The following is a 24684-nucleotide window of genomic DNA, read 5'->3' on the forward strand; positions in this document are numbered from 1 at the left end:
TATCCCCGATAATCTGTTCATTCTTGCCGGTACGTTCGGCTGCATCCGAACCGGAAAGGAAGTTGGTAGTTGGTAGAGTGATCCGGTTTGAGCAAGGCGTACTGAGGGTATGGTTCCCCGGTCGTTGAAACCGCGTAGTTAATTAGGTAAATTGCTTTGAGACAAAAAGACCCTACGCCACGCGGTGGAGGTATTGGCATCCACGGTCGGTTAAATGACCCACCGCGTCACGGAATTATCCATGAGTGACGGCCTACAATTCCGGGAGTCTGGTGGGAGACGACGTAACTTCCCCCACCTAGTAGTCATTCTCGTCACCGGACCCCGGCCCGCAACAATATCATCAACTAAATCACACTAAAGATCCACATCCTTTAATAATGAAAATATCTCTCCAAATATGATTAGGTAGTGAAATTCGGCAGTGAATTTGCCCAGAGCACGAACACACAGGACATGTACATTTGAATAGGTAACGCAATCTTTGATATCCACTCCGAAATTCAGAATGGCCAGCATACTTTACATCCCCATCCGAGGAACAGTATGCTCTGAGATACAGTGGTACCTGCCACAAAAGTGTTGGCAGGTATTAATTTTATCGGATTAGACTCCACAGGGGAAAACATATATGGCAAAATAGGTCAGAAGCGCACAGGATACAAAGTGAGTAATTCTACTGGCAGCCGACTGGCAGGTTCGTCACCTGATTGTCAGCTTCTCACTGTATTTATGACACTGGAGCCGGTACAAATATCTCCATGCACAGATGGGTCTGAACATCAGTGGGGACCAGAACTGTTACAGGCATGACATTGGGCTGGAAAGACTTGACCACATTGTGAAAGTTGTGGACGACATGCTGATACACAGTGATACATTCGCTGGACACTTGAACGATGTATGAGAGGTAATTCTGCAGTGTGGAAAACACAACATTATGCTCAACATGTGTAAATCTCAGTTTGCACAGGAAAGTGTGAAGTTTTGTGGGTACGTTATCAGCCGGGATGGCGTTGCTTCAGATTCCGAGAAGGTGCATGAGATCGCAGACTTTCACACACAGACTAACATGATTGCTCTATGTTCATTTTTGGGACTTATGCAGAGATGCCAACTTTTGGAAATCAGAATTAGGGAGGATTTTCAACCGACACCAAATAATGTGCGCGAAGCGCACATCTCGAGCGCTGAGCGCTGGACCCTTGCGGCGGGGTCCAGGGACCGCCTTAGGGCCCTGGAAGCTCTGGGGTTCTAGACGCTCTCTAGTGCCCTCTGAGCCCTATTTTGGAGCATTTAACATGTTAAGAATTCCCACTTTTTGAACAAAAAAAGGGGAAAATTGTGCACTTTTTAATGTTACGTGTATGTTAATATTAGTAAGTTAGGGGACAATCAAAGATTAACAAAAAGCACAAAAGAAGCAATATTTTTCTTACCTTACTGGCTGGTACTACTGCTGCTTGCTTTTTCCATGGCAGCTTTGCTGAGTGACAGCTGTGTGGCTCTTTTAGCCCTTCTGATTATGTCTTTGCTGTATTCTCTCTGGTAGCAAGGGGTGCTATGAGCTAGTTTTTCAATTAAGAGAGCTTCCAGGGTTTTGACACTCAAATTGGGACGAAATTCAGTCTGATTCTTCCGTACAAGACTGAGTGCCCGCTCACATGATGCGTTCGAATGAGGAATGACCAAGATTCCCTTCATCACTTTGCTCAAATTAGGATACTTCTTGGCACCAGTGCAGGGATCTGTGAGCTGTGAAATCCGATGCCACTGCTCATCCACTCTCACTGTCTCAGTAGCAATTGTAGCTATGGAGGCGTCTGCCTGGTAGTGAGCGAATTCACTCTCAAGACTGTCTATGTCACTATCACCGCCACTGAACAGACAGGGGAATTTCTTGATGAAAAACTCCACACAGTCAAACCCCACTTCTTGGTGTAGCTTAACATCCAGCACCTGAGCATGCTTGGCTAATTCATCATCTAGCGGCCAGGTTTTGAAGATATAATTGCAGGCTTTCACATAATATGAGCGAACTGCACTGAAGAAACCTTGGATGTCTGACTCACTCAGAGTGAAGGTGGATTTCTTGAGACTCCTTTGTTCCCTTATATACAGTTTGGCATCGTTCCCAATCATGAGGTCCTCATCATTCTTCTGATGATTTCTGTCAGAGAAGGGTACATTTACCAGAGCAACCGATGACACCGATGGTTTCAAAAACCATACGAAGATATCTTTCAGAAGACCATTCAATTCTCCGTGCAGGAGATGAATACAGGGTTCGTCTCTTTGGAGCAGAAGATTCCCCTTCTCAAAAAGCTTGTTAGCATATCGAAGGAAGAAACAATAGAGTTTTGTTTGTGGAGACAAGAACATCCTGTTGACACGTTTTTCTCTAGATTCCTGCACAGTGTTTGAGGAAGATGCGCTTTTAGTTGTAGAACTCGTAGTACACTTAGCCGCAGGGCGATCACACTTGCGTTTACTGCCAGCAGAAGAGGTCAGACTCGTAGTACCAGATCCAATTTTACGTTTGAGGAGAGAGCTTGAGGTAGGTGCAGCCAAGGAAGAAGACCTCTGATTCGAAGGTTTTGCTGAGCTTCTATCAAGTGATTTGGCAAAAGCAGAACTTAACTTGGGTCCTTCTTTGCCTGTAGATGGGACTATCACAGTCTTTCTCGACTCTGAAGGAATCTGCTTTGTAGATGAACGTGATGAAGGGCCGGTGATGCTACCTGCTCTCAGCATTGGTTTTGGTGCTGTCCCTGCTGTCTTCTTCGCAGCAGATACTGCAGTGGTAGTGGTGAATGCTGCTCCACGAGTGCTTGATCCTGCAGTGCCAGTACTGGCAGTAGATACAGTGCCGTCCTTCTTGCTCGTTGTTGGAGTCTTGGCTACAGTTGGTTGCATTTTTCTTCGTACTTCTTCTTTGAAGAAGAGGCGAAGTGGCTCCCACTGTTCAATCAGCCTGTCTAGGCACTGACCAAGGGACAGCCACCTTGTTGCGACATGCTTCAGAATCTTGTGTGTCGGGGCATCACAGAGTTCTTGCAGTGCTTTCACTCCTTTGACGCGTTTACTACTTTTGTCCAAGTAGTAGTAAATATCGATGAGAAAGTCATCTAATTCAATGGGTAAGGCCTGAGCCGCCTTCTTGGCCGTATTGTGCATCATATGGCAAGGGCATCCCATGATGTAGCACTCTGGATTTTGTTTGTGGATATAAGCAGCGACTCCTTTGTGCTTGCCCACCATGACAGAGGCATTATCAGCACAAAAGGAAACACAATTTCCCCACGGAATTTTCCTGTCACTGAACTCATGATCAAGCAGTTTGAAAATGTTTTCTCCAGTGGAATCTTGTTTGCACGCAGGCAAACTTAGCAAACCTTGCTTCACAATCCCAGCACTGTTGTCATAGTACGAAATCAGGACAGGATATAGCTGGGCCTCACCACTGTCATTGCTACCGTCTGTAGCTAGGCTAAATGGAGCTAGTCTAGCAATATCGGCAATAGATGAAGCAGTAACATTTGACAACTCACCAATTACACTGGTCAACAACAAATTTGTTGTCTGCATTTTTTAAGCTGATTTAGGACGAATCTGATGCGCTGAATCCAAAACTCACATTAGTTTTGTTCAATCAGGTCAAGTTTTTGAGATATGGCCACATGTCGTTTTTTACATTTTTGTTCACATGTACACATGTGTGGAGCATTTTAGAAGAAGTTGGTGGGGTAAAATGTCATGTCAAATAATTGTTTTAATTGGAAATAATTATTTTAATGACAAGAAGTATTCAGGTACGATAGTTCTAGGTGATTATGTCGAAAAGGGATCAGTTTGAAGTCATAAAACCTCAAAATCTTCCAAAAATTGGTGAGGCAAAGCATAAAGTTCATGGATCAAAACTAAAGTTAATGGGGCAGATTTTGTAATAATGTGATACAAAAAAGTTGTATTTCTTGAAATAACGAACTCTGAAGAATGTACAATACCTACATGCGCCAATTTATGACATGCGCTTCTGCTCAAGCTTGGAGTGCCACAGTACGAACCCAAAGATTGGAGACTGTTCATTGACAGCAGCAAGCGATCACTGAAATGTGTTCTGCTACACAACGGCAACCAGTTTGCCTCTGTACCCATCGCTCACTCGACTACACTGAAGGAGAAGTATGAAGCGGTGAAGTACGTGCTGGAGAAAATTGGTTATGATCAGCATAAGTGGTTTATTTGTGTTGACCTGAAGATGGTGAACTTTTTGTTGGGACAACAGTCTGGCTTCACCAAGTACCCATGTTTTCTGTGCATGTGGGATAGTAGGGACCGTGCTCAGCATTACACGAAGAAGGACTGGCCTGTGCGGGAGGAATTGGTGCCATGCAAAGAAAGGAACGTCATCAACGACCCTCTGGTGGACAGAGACAGAATACTCTTCCCACCGCTGCACATCAAGCTCGGCTTAATCAAGTAGTTCACCAAGGCTCTGGACAAAGATGGTGACTGCTTCACTTACTTGTGCCAGGCTTTTCCAGGATTGACCATGGAGAAGTTGAAAGTTGGCATCTTTGATGGTTCTCAGATCCGTCAGCTCATCAGAGATCCAGAGTTCAAAAACTCAATGAACGAAGTGGAACTGGAAGCGTGGAAGACATTTGTTTTGGTAGTGAAGAACTTTCTTGGCAACAATAAGGCCAGAAACTACGCAGAACTTGTCAACAACATGCTGACTGCTTTCAGAAACCTGGGCTGCAACATGAGCATCAAGATGCACTACCTATTTTCACATATGAACCGGTTTCCTGAGAACCTGGGTTCAATGAGTGACGAGCAGGGGGAGAGATTCCATCAGGACATGAAGGAGATGGAGACCAGGTATCAGGGTCGCTGGGACGCAGTCATGATGGCTGACTACTGTTGGAATCTGAAGAGAGACCTCCCTGCCGCTGAACATTCCAGGAGTTCGAAGAAACGGAAGTTCAAGCCCTGAAGTTTGAACAGTGGTGACGCAACATGCAATTTACTTGTACTTACCTTTATCAATGCCCACCATTCAGATGACAGTAATTGATGTTTCTATCATGTAATCAATAAATGTTGTTGGCAAAACATTTTTTTTTCTTAAAAACATGTTTAGGATGATATGTGTTGACAAAAATCAGCTGATAATGCCACAAAAATGTAATTGATTTTGTCACAAGATCTGATTTTTTCAAATCAACTTAGCACAAAAACCTGACCTGATGGAGAGAAACGGATGCCATTTCCTGATTCAGCAGTGCCAGAATACCCTAATTCACTTGTAGAAATCTAGACAACATTCAGAAAGTAAAAAATTGTTGACCAGTGTTCTTTTTTTCTTCTTTGTTCTTGTTCTTTTTTTTTTTTCTTTTTTTTTTTCTTTTTTTTTTCTTGCTTTTTGTTCTTGTTTTTTTTTTTTTTTTTTTTTTTTTTTTTGTTCTTGCACATCTTGCACATCTTGCAAGTTTTTGTTCTTGCACATCCATACTTTGAAGCAACTTTTGAATCTGGAAACATCTTTTGAAATAGAGGTCCAGCATGATCTGAGACTGATATGGGCAAGTTATGTCCCACAATAAATCCACGAAAGAGAAGTTCCGCTCGGGTAACATCCTCTTCCTCGCTTGTCCCTTGTTTGGTGAAATAATTCAGAAGTGTACCGGTACTCGTGCTCGAAGATCTCTCCTTTGCAATGTCTGTGTGCCGTTTGCTTCCAACGTGCTTCCGAATATCATCGCGACCTCCGTGCTCAACTGAAATATCAACGCTGCATACTGTACAATACGCATGATGAATTCCTCTTTCAGACTTTCGAATACACGGGTATTGGAGAATGTATTCGGTCTTGTACTTCTGAGACCATTTCTTGGTCTTCGTAAGCTTCTTTTCTGCCATTTCGTAATCAACATCGAGGGCTTGAAGCATCGGTAACTTCGAAGTCGATGTTCCACAGCTGCAGCGCGACTCGTAGAACTCTAGCGGCTGTTAAATTAAACACCGCACGGTGGTCGCGACCGCCGGGCTGGTACGGGGCCCAGCTGCATACAGTGAGCGTATCGCATGCATATACACTGTGCATACATACCGCATGCACTGTATTGCACACATACCGCATGCATATACACTGTGCATACATACCGCATGCACTGTATTGCACACAAACCGCATGCATATACACTGTGCATACATACCGCATGCACTGTATTGCACACATACCGCATGCATATACACTGTGCATACATACCGCATGCACTGTATTGCACACATACCGCATGCACTGTATTGCACACATACCGCATGCACTAAATCTCAGTGCATGATCGCATAAGCGAGATCCAGACCCAATGTTTCGCTGCTCCTCATTTGAATTTGCAATTTTTTACGTACAATTTGGAAGCAGCGAACGTTATGGAGTTACCACATGCTATACGTAGCAGACGATGCTTTTCATTCAATTCTCATACTAGTACATTCTGATTAGTGAACAGTGCAAAAATATCAAAATTTCGGGAGGATAAGGATAGTGATCGTAAGGGCGGGAGTTTGGGTGAATTTTCGGAAGCCTCCCGATGAAATCGGGAGGGTTGGCATTGCTGCTTATGCACCACCGAGATAGTTTCAGTACCGGAGTAGTATCGGCACCAGATCCTCTGCGAAGTTTGTTGAAGAAGGGATCGATATTCAAGTGGACGCCAGATCATGATGCAGCATTTCGTGCCACGAAATGTGCGCCGACATCACCACCTGTTTTGGTGCATTTTGACCCACAGCTGCCTCCGATGTTCCAGACGGATGTGTCTCGGCTCAACGGACTTGGATACATATTGTTATAATGACAAGGGGATTCATGGAAATTGTGCAATGTGGTTTCCGCAACTTAAGCGATGTTAAGTCTCAGTATGCTACGATTGAGCTTGAGGCATTGGCAGTGTCTTGGTCTGCACCCAAATGCAGATGGTATCTCCTCGCTCTGCCTATGTTCGATCTCATTATTAATCACAGCGCATTGGTGCCCATTTTCAACACCTACACTTTGGATGCGATTGAAAACCCACTGTTGCAGTGTATCGTCAAGAAAATTATGCCCTACGTCTTCACCGCGATCTGGCGGAAGGGTTCAGATCACACTCCACCAGATGCGTTGTCGCCTCACCCTGTGGACGTCCCACTGGAAGATGATGAGGAGACTGCAGTAGCCCTCTAATGTGACGTGCAACAGGTCATCATATCGGCTGTGATGAGCACCGTTGATGAGCAGCTGACAGTGCATGATCCCATTCAAGATGGTCTCTGGGGGCATGCGTGTTGCGATGATGTTGAGTATCGTCTTCTATCCGACATGATCTGCAGTGGATTGCCATTGAATCATGCCGATTGGAATTGTCGACTAAAGCAGTACTTCGGAATTCATGATCAGTTGTCTGTGGACGAAGATCATCTGCTGTATGGTCACCACATTGTGAAACTACAGGCAGCAAGCCTGGGTGTGCTTGACCAGCTTCACACCTCGCACCAAGAATTGGATCTGATGAAGTGTTGAGCTCAACAAACCGTGTTCTGGCCTCCCATCAATAATGATATCGCCAACATAACACGCTCATGCAGCATCTGTCAAGAGCGTATGGCCAGCAGAAGAAGTCGCTCATGCGTAAACCTCTTCCAGAACATGTGTTTTGGGACACATCTGCTGATATATTCTCATATGTCGGAAAGTTGTACTTGGTCTATGTTGACTGTTTGTCTGGTTAGCTGTTTCTGTATTTGTTTGTGCACACTCCGACATCACGGGTTCTCGTCAGGGCCATGCGGTCCTTCTTTGTGGATCTGGGGTCCCTGTTCATTTCCACTCTGACCAGGGGGGGGGGGGTCCCCAGTGCATCTTGTATGAGTTCTGAAAATTTATGGGACAGTGGGGAGTTCACCATAAGAAGTGTACGCTGCATTTAGCATGCTCTGGTGGCCACACCAAGGCAGCTGTCAAGGCGATGAAAAACAAGGTTGCCAAGACGGCGCAGAATGGCGTACTCAACGATGACTACTTTTGCACAGGATTGTTGGAATGGCACAACACTCCTCGGGACATGGGCTGCTCCCCGGCTCAGGTCGTGTTGAGCCAACCTACATTGTACTGCGGTGCCCAGACATTACCGCGACTTTGCTGCCGAGTGGCAGACGGCCGCGGACAAGTGTGACATGAAAGCCATCACACTGTGCACAAAACCAGCACATATTATGACAAGACTGCAAAGGCATTGAAATCACCACAGATTGGCACGGACATGTCGATCCAGGATCAGTATACTAAATTGTGAAAAAGACTGGTATCATCATCGGTATTGGACGGCATCATGACTATCATGTCAAAATGCCTTCAGTCTGGGTCTACTGGAGAAACCGCCATCATCTCTGTCCATATCATCAGTGCCTTGTGTCTGAGGATCACCCGCCGGCGACAAGGAGCCACCTTCCGGCAAGAAGGACCAACCCCATAGTCCCCCAACTAAGAGGGTCAGGTTTGATCAACCCATTGGACATTGTACTTGCAATGAGCAGCCATACCCACGTCGTAGCACATGCGTCCATCGGGCACCGCATCGCAACGATGTGCGAGTCCTATTCCTGAACTCTTGGCCCAGTTCAAATTTTTATTGTTCAGTGTTTGCTTGTTTTGCATTTGCATGATATATTTGTATACATGTATGCAAAACCTCATCATCGCTCTTCAACGGAGTACTGCTATGTTGTGTGGCACCAACACTATACGTTGCATCCTGCAACTTTGAAAGGGGAAGGGGAGGTATGGAATTCCATTCTGGGTTAAGTCGAGCTGCTGTCATTGGAACACGGAACAGAAAGGCATTGGTGTGTGATCGACTTGCCGTGGGCAGACCTGTGACACCAGAGAGGGCTTACCGACTTGCTCTGGACACCTCATAAACAAAGCTTTCTTCTCGTCTTCTTCTTGTCCTCAAGTTCTTCCTGTCTTCTTCTTGTTCTTCCTGGATTGAATGATGGCAACATGCTTTTTGTGTAAAAAGATTGCACAGGAATAAGTGATCGGGTTAAAATCTGCTCTTTTGTGCTTTTTGCCTGAAAATACTTGCTTTTATATTATTGCTTGCTTGTGTGTGTGAGTGTAAATAAATAATTGTTGGTTGATATTTCAAATCTGTCTCGGTTGTCTTTTCTTTCATTTGTCCGACACAGTGTACAAGCATCGTTAGACGGGAAGTTGTACCCCACCTGATTTGCTCTATTAGCCGGTGCTGCACCTATCCGTTCCGCTCGACAGAAGATCATCAGGTGCGGCGCCAAGGGCGTGGCCTGTAGTTAGGTTGCTGTGCCAAAGAAAGGTATCACGGAAACATGGAAGTGTCACCCTGCAAGGCGGGTAGTCCAAGTCAAGCAGCTGAGGCTGTGTAAGAACTACTGCCTGTTCAACCATGGAGTTATCTGTGGTCAGCGGCCTCAGGACCAGGTGTTCGGGAGAAACATGAGTGCTTTCCCCTCGTGGCAAGCCTCGAACCCAGGGCAATAACAATATAAAGGTAAACAAATCATACACAAAGTAAAATTATATCTCAAATGTACTGCACTTAAAAACATCATAATAAGCCTTAGAAACTGTAAAACAAAAGATGAAAGGAAAATAAAATGCGAGGACATTCAGGATTCAAAATCTCAAAACTCATTCAACCACATCACCGTGCAGACCAACTTGATAAACTAAATGATGGATTCAAGTTAAACAGAGCTCTCATTACACCCGTACCTCGACATCCCTGCTCCGAGCAGCCTCTACAAAGTGCTCTTGTTGCTCCAAGGTCTTGTCTACACGGTCATCGGTCATGCAGAAGCAGCGCAACCGAGCTTCGAAGGGCTCCAGGGTCTTGGCAAAAATCATAAATTTGGCCAAGTATGGAACAGAAATGGCCTCCTGGTACAGTTGGTTACCAAGTGCCACTGCATCTGCGTGCTGCCAGCTTTCCATCAGCCAGAATCTGCACACACACACACACACACACACACACACACACACACACACACACACACACACACACACACACACACACACACACACACACACACACACACACACAATTAACAATGCAGCATATACAATAGTGACTTGGCCATTTTCCATGTCCAATGTAGACGAACTATGTATTTCCATTGCTCATCTGTTTTCACTCCAAGTGCCAGCCTCCAATCGAAATGATTTCACATTGATTGGGTGGCAATCAACCTTTGGTGTCCATTGCATTGTAAATAAGATGTAAAGATTGCTTGGCATGATATCTGTGTTTGTTATATTTATATGTTATTTTTCGCAAGTTTTCAGACATGTGCCACATGATGGTGGGTGAGATAACACAACACGACGGATTCAAAAGAGAGTGATGCAACTTTTTATTTGTGGTGATGACGGAGCATAAGTTATGTATTTGATGATGTGATGTACCTGATGCTGACATGCTATTTGTGGTGATTGTCATTAATATAAAAGCAAAAGACAATCATAAAATGACTACAACTGTGTGGCAAAAAACATTATTCAGATGTGAAAGCCCCTGAGGTACGAGTATGAACCTGCAGAAAAGATTTTTAAATGTATGGCGTCACAGAAATCCCTCAACATGTTTGACAGCATGTAGGAATGTGTATACATCACAAGTCGTTGTGCCATGTTTCAGGTTTCATCATAGTGATACATGTCCAACTGGATGGAGAACAGCATCGAGGAGAAGACAAAGGCTGCAGTCTGTGCAATTGCATAAAGTTCATTCATATTGTATATGCAGGGAGTACATAACAAATATGGCCCACAGGTAGCATCATTAATAGGGAGTGTATCTGGACTGCTGATGCAGTGCTCCCCGGTGGGTTCTGTGCAGGAATTTGGATTTTGTTGAGGGTGCTGGAGGTAGCTCACCAATTCTTCATTGAAAGACACCGTAGGATCTTTATTGGAACCAACTAATGCGAGCAGACAGGACACCCACTTGAACATCCATCTGACCCAGATGTGATGTTCTGTACTTTGTTTGTCAATGCTCTGCCTCAGGACAAATCAAACAGTTTATAGGTTTGGTTGAGAATCAAAGACAGATTTGACAGCTCAAAGGTGAATGTGCTACCTATCTCTGCACCATCCTATCAGGATTATTACATCTGCAAATGAACAGGGAAAGTGCTTGGAAATTACAACAGGAAGAAAGAAGATTATTTTGCATGGAAGTACTGTTGACAGGAAACGATGTCAACCTCAGAAGTGCACCACTTTTCACAAGGAACACTATGTGAAAGAAGCAGTTGCAGCAAGTCAAGGAAAATCTGAGTGACTAATCAAAAGTGAACTTGAAATTTCCAAATCCAGTGTCCATCGTTTCCTGTAGAGGTGCGCTTATCACCCTCAGATATCTCACAATTTCCATCAACTTGATGACGATCCAGAGCATCAACTGAAATGCAACTGAATCAAAAACTCGCATTTTGTCAGTGTGTATTGGCGAGGCATCAACCCACTCGATCGTCTTCGCTTTCCCAAGGCAAATCCTGCATCGTTAGTTGCACCTTTGCAGGTAGAGACTCAGCAGCAGCATATGAAGCTGAGGTTGGACCGGTCCACGAGGGCCAAACCACCGACACCACAGGAGTTGGAATGGGTGTGAATCTTGCTGTCCCAGCATCACAACAAGCGAGAGCCTCGATGGTCAGAACCATTGCATATTGTTAAAGAGTTTTGGAGCAGCCACTTATCGTCTGCATGATGGATGACGATGGCATGCGAATCACCTGAGGAAAATTCCTGCATCATCATTCGGGCAAGGACAGGGAAGTATTTCTCCTCTTCTTTCCAGGCACGCCCCCCCCCTTCCCCCACGAGGTGGCATATCCGAGAGCTCCTCGAGTTGTTCAGTGACCTCAAAAGAGGAAACAACATCCAACATGGATGAATGACGATGTGGTTAGCTCATCATTTTAAAAAGGGGAAGGATATGTTGTGTTTTGTATTCACAGGTTTAGAATACACAAGTTTGGAAAACGGCAGTGATGTCATCAGGAATGGGGGTGACGGTTGGTTTTGTCAGTGTGGGAGGTGCTCAGAGAGACACCAGGTTTGAAGCGAAAAGGCCGTGCTGTGATAACTAGTAAAAGCTGTGATTAAACCATTGGTGTTTAAAATCGTTAACTCGAGGGTCATTACTGCTTACAACACCCAGCAACTCCAGGTCCACACATTCTTAGAGTAACCCCATCCTGGTAAAACTTCCAAAAACCAGGTTACACACATTCTAACAGTAACTCCCTCCTGGTAAAACTTCCAAACACCAGGAACACACATTCTTACAATAACCCAGAGATGCCAACTTTTGGAAATCAGAATTAGGGAGGATTTTCAACCGACACCAAATAATGTGCGTGAAGCGCACATCTCGAGCGCGGAGCGCTCGACCCTTGCGTCGGGGTCCAGGGCCCGCCTTAGGGCCCTGGAAGCTCTGGGGTTCTAGACGCTCTCTAGTGCCCTCTGAGCCCTATTTTGGAGCATTTAACATGTTAAGAATTCCCACTTTTTGAACAAAAAAAGGGGAAAATTGTGCACTTTTTAATGTTACATGTATGTTAATATTAGTAAGTTAGGGGACAATCAAAGATTTACAAAAAGCACAAAAGAAGCAATATTTTTCTTACCTTACTGGCTGGTACTACTGCTGCTTGCTTTTCCATGGCAGCTTTGCTGAGTGACAGCTGTGTGGCTCTTTTAGCCCTTCTGATTATGTCTTTGCTGTATTCTCTCTGGTAGCAAGGGGTGTTATGAGCTAGTTTTTCAATTAAGAGAGCTTCCAGGGTTTTGACACTCAAATTGGGACGAAATTCAGTATGATTCTTCCGTACAAGACTGAGTGCCCGCTCACATGATGCGTTCGAATGAGGAATGACCAAGATTCCTTCATCACTTTGCTCAAATTAGGATACTTCTTGGCACCAGTGCAGGGATCTGTGAGCTGTGAAATCCGATGCCACTGCTCATCCACTCTCACTGTCTCAGTAGCAATTGCAGCTATGGAGGCGTCTGCCTGGTAGTGAGCGAATTCACTCTCAAGACTGTCTATGTCACTATCACCGCCACTGAACAGACAGGGGAATTTCTTGATGAAAAACTCCACACAGTCAAACCCCACTTCTTGGTGTAGCTTAACATCCAGCACCTGAGCATGCTTGGCTAATTCATCATCTAGCGGCCAGGTTTTGAAGATATAATTGCAGGCTTTCACATAATATGAGCGAACTGCACTGAAGAAACCTTGGATGTCTGACTCACTCAGAGTGAAGGTGGATTTCTTGAGACTCCTTTGTTCCCTTATATACAGTTTGGCATCGTTCCCAATCATGAGGTCCTCATCATTCTTCTGATGATTTCTGTCAGAGAAGGGTACATTTACCAGAGCAACCGATGACACCGATGGTTTCAAAAACCGTACGAAGATATCTTTCAGAAGACCATTCAATTCTCCGTGCAGGAGATGAATACAGGGTTCGTCTCTTTGGAGCAGAAGATTCCCGTTCTCAAAAAGCTTGTTAGCATATCGAAGGAAGAAACAATAGAGTTTTGTTTGTGGAGACAAGAACATCCTGTTGACACGTTTTTCTCTAGATTCCTGCACAGTGTTTGAGGAAGATGCGCTTTTAGTTGTAGAACTCGTAGTACACTTAGCCGCAGGGCGATCACACTTTGCGTTTACTGCCAGCAGAAGAGGTCAGACTCGTAGTACCAGATCCAATTTTACGTTTGAGGAGAGAGCTTTGAGGTAGGTGCAGCCAAGGAAGAAGACCTCTGATTCGAAGGTTTTGCTGAGCTTCTATCAAGTGATTTGGCAAAAGCAGAACTTAACTTGGGTCCTTCTTTGCCTGTAGATGGGACTATCACAGTCTTTCTCGACTCTGAAGGGATCTGCTTTGTAGATGAACGTGATGAAGGGCCGGTGATGCTACCTGCTCTCAGCATTGGTTTTGGTGCTGTCCCTGCTGTCTTCTTCGCAGCAGATACTGCAGTGGTAGTGGTGAATGCTGCTCCACTAGTGCTTGATCCTGCAGTGCCAGTACTGGCAGTAGATACAGTGCCGTCCTTCTTGCTCGTTGTTAGAGTCTTGGCTACAGTTGGTTGCATTTTTCTTCGTACTTCTTCTTTGAAGAAGAGGCGAAGTGGCTCCCACTGTTCAATCAGCCTGTCTAGGCACTGACCAAGGGACAGCCACCTTGTTGCGACATGCTTCAGAATCTTGTGTGTCGGGGCATCACAGAGTTCTTGCAGTGCTTTCACTCCTTTGACGCGTTTACTACTTTTGTCCAAGTAGTAGTAAATATCGATGAGAAAGTCATCTAATTCAATGGGTAAGGCCTGAGCCGCCTTCTTGGCCGTATTGTGCATCATATGGCAAGGGCATCCCATGATGTCGCACTCTGGATTTTGTTTGTGGATATAAGCAGCGACTCCTTTGTGCTTGCCCACCATGACAGAGGCATTATCAGCACAAAAGGAAACACAATTTCCCACGGAATTTTCCTGTCACTGAACTCATGATCAAGCAGTTTGAAAATGTTTTCTCCAGTGGAATCTTGTTTGCACACAGGCAAACTTAGCAAACCTTGCTTCACAATCCCAGCACTGTTGTCATAGTACGAAATCAGGACAGGATATAGCTGGGCCTCACCACTGTCATTGCTACCGTCTGTAGCTAGGCTAAATGGAGCTAGTCTAGCAATATCGGCAATAGATGAAGCAGTAACATTTGACAACTCACCAATTACACTGGTCAACAACAAATTTGTTGTCTGCATTTTTAAGCTGATTTAGGACGAATCTGATGCGCTGAATCCAAAACTCACATTAGTTTTGTTCAATCAGGTCAAGTTTTTGAGATATGGCCACATGTCGTTTTTTACATTTTTGTTCACATGTACGCATGTGTGGAGCATTTTAGAAGAAGTTGGTGGGGGTAAAATGTCATGTCAAATAATTGTTTTAATTGGAAATAATTATTTTAATGACAAGAAGTATTCAGGGTACGATAGTTCTGGGTGATTATGTCGAAAAGGGATCAGTTTGAAGTCATAAAACCTCAAAATCTTCCAAAATTGGTGAGGCAAAGCATAAAGTTCGTGGATCAAAACTAAAGTTAATGGGGCAGATTTTGTAATAATGTGATACAAAAAAGTTGTATTTCTTGAAATAACGAACTCTGAAGAATGTACAATACCTACATGCGCTAATTTATGACATGCGCTTCTGCTCAAGCTTGGAGTGCCACAGTACGAACCCAAAGATTGGAGACTGTTCATTGACAGCAGCAAGCGATCACTGAAATGTGTTCTGCTACACAACGGCAACCAGTTTGCCTCTGTACCCATCGCTCACTCGACTACACTGAAGGAGAAGTATGAAGCGGTGAAGTACGTGCTGGAGAAAATTGGTTATGATCAGCATAAGTGGTTTATTTGTGTTGACCTGAAGATGGTGAACTTTTGTTGGGACAAAAGTCTGGCTTCACCAAGTACCCTTGTTTTCTGTGCATGTGGGATAGTAGGGACCGTGCTCAGCATTACACGAAGAAGGACTGGCCTGTGCGGGAGGAATTGGTGCCATGCAAAGAAAGGAACGTCATCAACGACCCTCTGGTGGACAGAGACAGAATACTCTTCCCACCGCTGCACATCAAGCTCGGCTTAATCAAGCAGTTCACCAAGGCTCTGGACAAAGATGGTGACTGCTTCACTTACTTGTGCCAGGCTTTTCCAGGATTGACCATGGAGAAGTTGAAAGTTGGCATCTTTGATGGTTCTCAGATCCGTCAGCTCATCAGAGATCCAGAGTTCAAAACTCAATGAACGAAGTGGAACTGGAAGCGTGGAAGACATTTGTTTTGGTAGTGAAGAACTTTCTTGGCAGAAGTAAGGGCAGAGACTACACAGAACTTGTCAGCAACATGCTGACTGCTTTCAGAAACCTGGCTGCAACATGAGCATCAAGATGCACTACCTATTTTCACATATGAACCGGTTTCCTGAGAACCTGGGTCTCAATGAGTGACGAGCAGGGGGAGAGATTCCATCAGGACATGAAGGAGATGGGAGACCAGGTATCAGGGTCGCTGGGGACGCAGTCATGATGGCTGACTACTGTTGGAATCTGAAGAGAGACCTCCCTGCCGCTGAACATTCCAGGAGTTCGAAGAAACGGAAGTTCAAGCCCTGAAGTTTGAACAGTGGTGACGCAACATGCAATTTACTTGTACTTACCTTTATCAATGCCCACCATTCAGATGACAGTAATCGATGTTTCTATCATGTAATCAATAAATATTGTTGGCAAAACATTTTTTTTTTTCTTAAAAACATGTTTAGGATGATATGTGTTGACAAAAATCAGCTGATAATGCCACAAAAATGTAATTGATTTTGTCACAAGATCTGATTTTTCAAATCAACTTAACACAAAAACCTGACCTGATGGAGAGAAACGGATGCCATTTCCTGATTCAGCAGTGCCAGAATACCCTAATTCACTTGTAGAAATCGAGACAACATTCAGAAAGTAAAATTGTTGACCAGTGTTCTTTTTTTCTTTTTTGTTCTTGTTCTTTTTTCTTTTTTTTTTTTCTTGCTTTTTGTTCTTGTTTTTTTTTTTTTTTTTTTTTTTTTTGTTCTTGCACATCTTGCACATCTTGCAAGTTTTTGTTCTTGCACATCCATACTTTGAAGCAACTTTTGAATCTGGAAACATCTTTTGAAATAGAGGTCCAGCATGATCTGAGACTGATATGGGCAAGTTATGTTCCACAATAAATCCACTAAAGAGAAGTTCCGCTCGGGTAACATCCTCTTCCTCGCTTGTCCCTTGTTTGGTGAAATAATTCAGAAGTGTACCGGTACTCGTGCTCGAAGATCTCTCCTTTGCAATGTCCGTGTGCCGTTTGCTTCCAACGTGCTTCCGAATATCATCGCGACCTCCGTGCTCAACTGAAATATCAACGCTGCATACTGTACAATACGCATGATGAATTCCTCTTTCAGACTTTCGAATACACGGGTATTGGAGACTGTATTCGGTCTTGTACTTCTGAGACCATTTCTTGGTCGTCGTAAGCTTCTTTTCTGCCATTTCGTAATCAACATCGAGGGTTTGAAGCATCGGTAACTTCGAAGTCGATGTTCCACAGCTGCAGCGCGACTCGTAGAACTCTCGCGGCTGTTAAATTAAACACCGCACGGTGGTCGCGACCGCCGGGCTGGTACGGGGCCCAGCTGCATGCAGTGAGCGTATCGCATGCATATACACTGTGCATACATACCGCATGCACTGTATTGCACACATACCGCATGCACTAAATCTCAGTGCATGATCGCATAAGCGAGATCCAGACCCAATGTTTCGCTGCTCCTCATTTGAATTTGCAATTTTTTACGTACAATTTGGTAGCAGCGAACGTTATGGAGTTACCACATGCTATACGTAGCAGACGATGCTTTTCATTCAATTCTCATACTAGTACATTCTGATTAGTGAACAGTGCAAAAATATCAAAATTTCGGGAGGATAAGGATAGTGATCGTAAGGGCGGGAGTTTGGGTGAATTTTCGGAAGCCTCCCGATGAAATCGGGAGGGTTGGCATTGCTGATAACCCCATCCGAGTAAAACTTCCAAAAACCAGGTACACACATTCTTACAATAACCCCATCCGAGTAAAACTTCCAAAAACCAGGAACACACATTCTTACAATAACCCCATCCGAGTAAAACTTCCAAAAACCAGGTACACACATTCTTACAGTAACCCCATCCGAGTAAAACTTCCAAAAACCAGGTGACACACATTCTTACAGTAACCCCATCCTGGTAAAACTTCCAAAAACCAGGGACACACATTCTTACAGTAACCCCATCCGAGTAAAACTTCCAAAAACCAGGTACACACATTCTTACAGTAACCCCATCCGAGTAAAACTTCCAAAAACCAGGTGACACACATTCTTACAGTAACCCCATCCTGGTAAAACTTCCAAAAACCAGGGACACACATTCTTACAGTAACCCCCTCCTGGTAAAACTTCCAAAAACCAGGCACACACATTCTTGCAGTAACCCCCTCATGGTAAAACTTCCAAAAACCAGGTAAACACTTTTTTACAGTAACCCCCTCCTGGTAAAACTTCCAAAAACAAGGCACACACATTCTTACAGTCACCCCCATCCTGGTAAAACTTCCAAAAACCAGGTACACACATTCTTACAGTCACCTCGTCTTGGTAAAACTTCCAAAAACCAGGTAAACACTTTCTTACAGTAACCCCCTCCTGGTAAAACTTCCATAAACAAGGCACACACATTCTTACAGTCACCCCCTAATGGTAAAACTTACAAAAACCAGGTGCACACATTCTTATAGTCACCCCCTCCTGGTAAAACTTCCGTAAACCAGGTACGCACATTCTTTCAGTAACCCCCTGATGGTAAAACTTCCATAAACCAGGTACACACATTCTTCGTCACCCCCACCTGGTAAAACTTACAAAAACCAAGTGCACACATTCTTACAGTAACCCCATCCCGGGAAAACTTCCATAAACCAGGTACACTTATTCTTTCAGTAACCCCCTTCTTAAAACTTCCATAAACAAGGTACACACATTCTTACAGTAACCCCATCCTGGTAAAACTTCCAAAAACCAGGGACACACATTCTTACAGTCACCCCATCCTGGTAAAACTTCCAAAAACCAGGTACACATATTATTACATTCACCCCGTCCTGGTAAAACTTCCATAAACAAGGTACACACATTCTTACAGTCACCCCATCCTGGTAAAACTTCCAAAAACCAGGGACACACATTCTTACAGTCACCTCGTCTTGGTAAAACTTCCAAAAACCAGGTACACATATTATTACATTCACCCCGTCCTGGTAAAACTTCCAAAAACCAGGTACACATATTATTACATTCACCCCGTCCTGGTAAAACTTCCAAAAACCAGGTACACATATTATTACATTCACCCCGTCCTGGTAAAACTTCCAAAAACCAGGTACACATATTATTACATTCACCCCGTCCTGGTAAAACTTCCATAAACAAGGTACACACATTCTTACAGTCACCCCATCCTGATAAAACTTCCATAAACCAGGTACACATATTCTTACAGTCACCCCATCCTGGTAAAACTTACAAAAACCAGGTACAAACTTTCTTACAGTTTCCCCCTCCTGGTAAAACTTCCATAAACCAGGTACACACATTCTTACAGTCACCCGCTGATGTTAAACTTCCAAAAGCCAGGTACACACATTCTTACAGTAACCCCCTCCTGGTAAAACTTACAAAAACGAGGTACACACATTGTTACAGTGACCTCCTCCTAGTAAAACTTCCATGAACCAGGTACACATATTCTTGCAGTCACCCCATCCGGTAAAACTTCCATAAACCAGGTACACATGTTCTTACAGTAACCCCATCCTGTAAAACTTACAAAAACCAGGTACACACTTTCTTACAGTAACCCCCTCCGAGTAAAACTTCCATAAACCAGGAACACACATTCTTAGTCACCCCCACCTAGTAATACTTACAAAAACCAAGTACACACATTCCTACAGTAACCCCCTGATGGCAAAACTTCCATAAACCAGGAACACACATTCTTACAGTAACCCCCTCCTGGTAAAACTTACAAAAACCAGGAACACACATTCTTACAGTAACCCCCTTCTAAAAACTTCCATAAACCAGGTACACACATTCTTACAGTAACCCCCTCCTGATAAAACTTCCATAAGCCAGGTACACACATTGTTACAGTAACCTCCTCCAAGTAAAACTTCCATGAACCAGGTACACACATTCTTCGTCACCCCCACCTGGTAAAACTTACAAAAACCAAGTGCACACATTCTTACAGTAACCCCATCCCGGGAAAACTTCCATAAACCAGGTACACTTATTCTCACAGGAACCCCCTTCTTAAAACTTCCATAAACAAGGTACACACATTCTTACAGTAACCCCCTCCTGATAAAACTTCCATAAACCAGGTACACACATTCTTCGTCACCCCCACCTGGTAAAACTTCCAAAAACCAGGTACACTTATTCTTACAGTAACCCCATCCTGGTAAAACTTACAAAAACTAGGTACATACTTTCTTACAATAACCCCATCCTGGTAAAACTTACAAAAATCAGGTACATATATTCTTAGTCACTCCATCCCGGTAAAACTTCCATAAACCAGGTACACATGTTCTTACAGTAACCCCATCCTGTAAAACTTACAAAAACCAGGTACACATTTTCTTACAGTAACCCCATCCTGTAAAACTTACAAAAACCAGGTACACATTTTCTTACAGTAACCCCCTCCGAGTAAAACTTCCATAAACCAGGAACACACATTCTTAGTCACCCCCACCTGGTAAAACTTACAAAAACCAAGTACACACTTTCTTACAGTCACCCCCTGATGGTAAAACTTCCATAAACCAGGTACACACATTCTTCGTCACCCCCACCTGGTAAAACTTACAAAAACAAAGTACACACATTCTTACAGTAACCCCATCCTGGTAAAACTTACAAAAACCAGGTACACATTTTCTTACAGTAACCCCATCCAGGTAAAACTTCCATAAACCAGGTACACACATTCTAACAGTAACCCCATCCTGGTAAAACTTACAAAAACCAGGTACACACTTTCTTACAGTAACCCCCTCCTGGAAAAACTTCCAAAAACCAGGCACACACATTCTTCGTCACCCCCACCTGGTAAAACTTACAAAAACAAAGTACACACATTCTTACAGTAACCCCATCCAGGTAAAACTTCCATAAACCAGGTACACACATTCTAACAGTAACCCCATCCTGGTAAAACTTACAAAAACCAGGTACACACTTTCTTGCAGTAATCCCCTCATGGTAAAACTTCCGTAAACCAGGTACACACATTCTGTCAGTAACCCCCTGATGGTAAAAATTCCATAAACCAGATACACAGATTCGTAGTCACCCCCACCTGGTAAAACTTACAAAAAACCAAGTGCACACATTCTTACAGTCACCCCGTCCTGGTAAAACTTCTATTAACCAGGTACACACATTCTTACAGTCACCCCGTCCTGGTAAAACTTCCAAAAACCAGGTACACACATTCTAACAGTTAGCCCCACCTGGTAAAACTTACAAAAACCAGGCACACACTTTCTTAGTTTCCCCCTCCTGGTAAAACTTCCATAAACCAGGTACACACATTCTAACAGAAACCCCATCCTGGTAAAACTTACAAAAACCAGGTACACACTTTCTTGCAGTAATCCCCTCATGGTAAAACTTCCGTAAACCAGGTACACACATTCTGTCAGTAACCCCTGATGGTAAAAATTCCATAAACCAGATACACAGATTCGTAGTCACCCCCACCTGGTAAAACTTACAAAAAACCAAGTGCACACATTCTTACAGTCACCCCGTCCTGGTAAAACTTCTATTAACCAGGTACACACATTCTTACAGTCACCCCGTCCTGGTAAAACTTCCAAAAACCAGGTACACACATTCTAACAGTTAGCCCCACCTGGTAAAACTTACAAAAACCAGGCACACACTTTCTTAGTTTCCCCCTCCTGGTAAAACTTCCATAAACCAGGTACACACATTCTAACAGAAACCCCATCCTGGTAAAACTTACAAAAACCAGGTACACACTTTCTTGCAGTAATCCCCTCATGGTAAAACTTCCGTAAACCAGGTACACACATTCTGTCAGTAACCCCCTGATGGTAAAAATTCCATAAACCAGATACACAGATTCGTAGTCACCCCCACCTGGTAAAACTTACAAAAAACCAAGTGCACACATTCTTACAGTCACCCCGTCCTGGTAAAACTTCTATTAACCAGGTACACACATTCTTACAGTCACCCCGTCCTGGTAAAACTTCCAAAAACCAGGTACACACATTCTAACAGTTAGCCCCACCTGGTAAAACTTACAAAAACCAGGCACACACTTTCTTAGTTTCCCCCTCCTGGTAAAACTTCCATAAACCAGGTACACACATTCTAACAGTCACCCCATCCTGGTAAAACTTATAAAAACCAGGTACACACTTTCTTAGTTTCCCCCTCCTGGTAAAACTTCCATAAACCAGGTACACACATTCTTACAGTAACCCCCACCTGGGAAAACTTACAAAAACCAGGTACACACATTCTTACAGTAACCCCCTGATGGTAAAACTTTCAAAAACCAGGTACACACATTCTTACAGTAACCCCCTCCTGGTAAAACTTACAAAAATGAGGTACACACATTCTTACAGCAACCCCCTCCTGGTAAAATTTCCAAAAACCAGGAACACACATTCTAACAGTTAGCCCCACCTGGTAAAACTTACAAAAACCAGGTACACACATTCTTACAGTAACCCCCTGATGGTAAAACTTTCAAAAACCAGGTACACACATTCTTACAGTAACCCCCTCCTGGTAAAACTTACAAAAATGAGGTACACACATTCTTACAGCAACCCCCTCCTGGTAAAATTTCCAAAAACCAGGAACACACATTCTAACAGTTAGCCCCACCTGGTAAAACTTACAAAAACCAGGCACACATTCTTACAGTCACCCCATCTCGGTAAAACTTCCAAAAACCCGGTACACACATTCTTACAGTCACCCCATCCCGGTAAAACTTCCATAAACCAGGTACACATATTCTTACAGTCACCCCATCCCAGTAAAACTTCCATAAACCAGGAACACATATTCTTTCAGTCACCCCGTCTCGGTAAAACTTCGAAAAACCCGGTACACACATTCTTCCAGTCACCTTGTCCTGGTAAAACTTCCAAAAACCAGGCACACACATTCTTACAGTCACCCCATCCCAGTAAAACTTCCATAAACCAGGAACACATATTCTTACAGTCACCCCGTCCCAGTAAAACTTCCATAAACCAGGAACACATATTCTTACAGTCACCCCGTCCCGGTAAAACTTCCAAAAACCAGGCACACACATTCTTCCAGTCACCTCGTCCTGGTAAAACTTCCAAAAACCAGCCACACACATTCTTCCAGTCACCTCGTCCTGGTAAAACTTCCATAAACCAGGTACACATATTCTTACAGGAACTCCCTTCTTAAAACTTCCATAAACCAGGCACACACATTCTTCCAGTCACCCCGTCCCGGTAAAACTTCCATAAACCAGGTACACACATTCTTCCAGGAACTCCCTTCTTAAAACTTCCATAAACCAGGTACACACATTCTTACAGTAACTCCATCCCGGTAAAACTTCCATAAACCAGGTACACATATTCTTACAGTCACCCCATCCCGGTAAAACTTCCAAAAACCCGGCACACACATTCTTACAGTCACCACGTCCTGGTAAAACTTCCATGAACCAGGAACACACATTCTTACAGGAACACCCTCCTGGTAAAACTTCCAAAAACCAGGTAAACACACACTCTCACAGTAACCCCCTCCTGGTAAAACTTCCAAAATCCAGGAACACACATTCTTACAGTCACCCCCTCCTGGTTAAACTTACAAAAACCAGGAACACACATTCTTACAGTAACCCCCTCCTGATAAAACTTCCATAAACCAGGTACACACATTCTTACAGTCACCCCCTCCTGGTTAAACTTACAAAAACCAGGAACACACATTCTTACAGTCACCCCCTCCTGGTAAAACTTCCATAAACCAGGTACACACATTGTTACAGTAACCCCCTCCTGGTAAAACTTCCATAAACCAGGTACACACATTCTTACAGTCACCCCATCCCGGTAAAACTTCCATAAACCAGGTACACACATTGTTACAGTAACCCCCTCCTGGTAAAACTTCCATAAACCAGGTACACACATTCTTCCAGTCACCTCGTCCTGGTAAAACTTCCATAAACCAGGTACACATATTCTTACAGGAACTCCCTTCTTAAAACATCCATAAACCAGGCACACACATTCTTCCAGTCACCCCGTCCCGGTAAAACTTCCATAAACCAGGTACACACATTCTTCCAGGAACTCCCTTCTTAAAACTTCCATAAACCATGTACACACATTCTTACAGTAACTCCATCCCGGTAAAACTTCCATAAACCAGGTACACATATTCTTACAGTCACCCCATCCCGGTAAAACTTCCAAAAACCCGGCACACACATTCTTACAGTCACCACGTCCTGGTAAAACTTCCATGAACCAGGAACACACATTCTTACAGGAACACCCTCCTGGTAAAACTTCCAAAAACCAGGTAAACACACACTCTCACAGTAACCCCCTCCTGGTAAAACTTCCAAAATCCAGGTACACACATTCTTACAGTCACCCCCTCCTGGTTAAACTTACAAAAACCAGGTACACACATTGTTACAGTAACCCCCTCCTGGTAAAACTTCCATAAACCAGGTACACACATTCTTACAGTCAACCCATCCCGGTAAAACTTCCAAAAACCCGGCACACACATTCTTACAGTCACCACGTCCTGGTAAAACTTCCATGAACCAGGAACACACATTCTTACAGGAACACCCTCCTGGTAAAACTTCCATA

At 43.8% G+C, this 24684-nt stretch overlaps 1 protein-coding gene across 1 annotated transcript in view; it reads right to left on the reverse strand.

The window, feature by feature from the left end:
• The window catches only part of LOC147027264 (ankyrin-3-like), a 493469-nt gene that overhangs the window by 194507 nt on the left and 274278 nt on the right, over positions 1–24684 (reverse strand). The window contains exon 33 of the mRNA XM_085883609.1: positions 9806–10034. Coding sequence (XP_085739735.1) covers positions 9806–10034 — 229 coding nt within the window. The remainder of the gene's footprint in view (positions 1–9805; positions 10035–24684) is intronic.

This window comes from Eptatretus burgeri, chromosome 5 (assembly GCF_056783735.1).
Source record: "Eptatretus burgeri isolate ZD-2024b chromosome 5, Ebu_testis_v1, whole genome shotgun sequence".
NCBI classification, from domain to species: domain Eukaryota; kingdom Metazoa; phylum Chordata; class Myxini; order Myxiniformes; family Myxinidae; genus Eptatretus; species Eptatretus burgeri.